Genomic DNA, 1,078 nt, shown 5'->3' with positions numbered 1-1,078 from the left:
GGCACTGTTTCCATGCCATTAGTCCACACGGGGGGGCTACAAGGGGTATAAACCCCTGCAGGTGAGCGGCCCTGCCCAACCCCCGCTCCCCAGCCCCTGAACCCCACCTAAGCCCCTCAGGGCACAGTGGGAAGGGTCGGGGGCAGACGCCCAGCCAGGGCCAACCACCCGTTTGGGTACGCATCCGCATTGGCCTCACCCCACATTCCACCGAGGCCCCTACCTCATCAAAGGCACCTTCGCTTTGTACACTCGATAAGAGTTAAAATAGTACTATCCAACAATGTAATAAAGGTGTAATTTCATGTCGTTGACATATCCCCTCAAGAAGAGGGTACCCCGGCATCCTGAGGGGTGTGCCAATCAGATGCTTCAGAGGCTGTTGTTTCCTGGGATGGATTTCCGGAGAACCATCATTATAGGTTTCTTCGTTAAGGCCCTTGCTGACGCCAACCCCCGTCCAGACCCCCCGCCCCCCCAGCCGCCCCGCCGGCGAGGAACGTCTCGCTGCAGCCTGCGGTGGACATCCAACCCCGCCCACATCCAAGTGTGACGCCAGACGTCACGCCCATGTTCAAACACGTCACACATCCAACATATTAAATAGTATTAACAAATATTAAAATAGTGATAATATGATTAGCAATGTTCACATTTGTGGACATATCTTTAGAGAATTAGATGAAAATGAAAATATGCTAAGTGTTACTTTTACAATAACAAAACTTAATTGTCCGTCTAAATCTGATCTTGTCTAAGCTATGTCAAAATCGATTATAATAAACGTGAATTTATGTCATTACACAAACAAATAGGGTAAGGTTTAAATTAGGGCCGGGACTTTAACGCGTTAATTTAGATTAATTAATTACACAAAAATAACGCGTTAATTTTTTTTAACGCATTTTAATCGTACTTAATTTTGCACCGCGGAACGTTTCTCACTGGATGAGTATCAGCAGCGGACCGATTATACTGGAGCACCAACTAGCGGAATGCGCATATCACCGCAGCACATCGAGCCTCATGTATCACCTCAATGCTTTTACAGAAGGTCTACCTACCTATAGGGTACCTG

At 47.5% G+C, this 1,078-nt stretch overlaps 1 protein-coding gene across 1 annotated transcript in view; it reads left to right on the top strand.

Moving 5' to 3' along the window:
- Positions 1 to 100, top strand: part of LOC141315348 (carboxypeptidase A1-like) — a 12,056-nt gene extending 11,956 nt beyond the window's left edge. Inside the window, exon 6 of the mRNA XM_073832683.1 lies at positions 23 to 100. Within this exon, the coding sequence (XP_073688784.1) occupies positions 23 to 100 (78 nt within the window). The remainder of the gene's footprint in view (positions 1 to 22) is intronic.
- The last annotated feature ends 978 nt before the right edge of the window (positions 101 to 1,078 follow it).

The sequence above is a fragment of the Garra rufa genome, unplaced genomic scaffold, assembly GCF_049309525.1.
Source record: "Garra rufa unplaced genomic scaffold, GarRuf1.0 hap1_unplaced_020, whole genome shotgun sequence".
NCBI lineage: Eukaryota > Metazoa > Chordata > Actinopteri > Cypriniformes > Cyprinidae > Garra > Garra rufa.
Note: the sequence above shows the minus strand (reverse complement) of the source record. Positions and strands in the feature narration are given on the sequence as shown.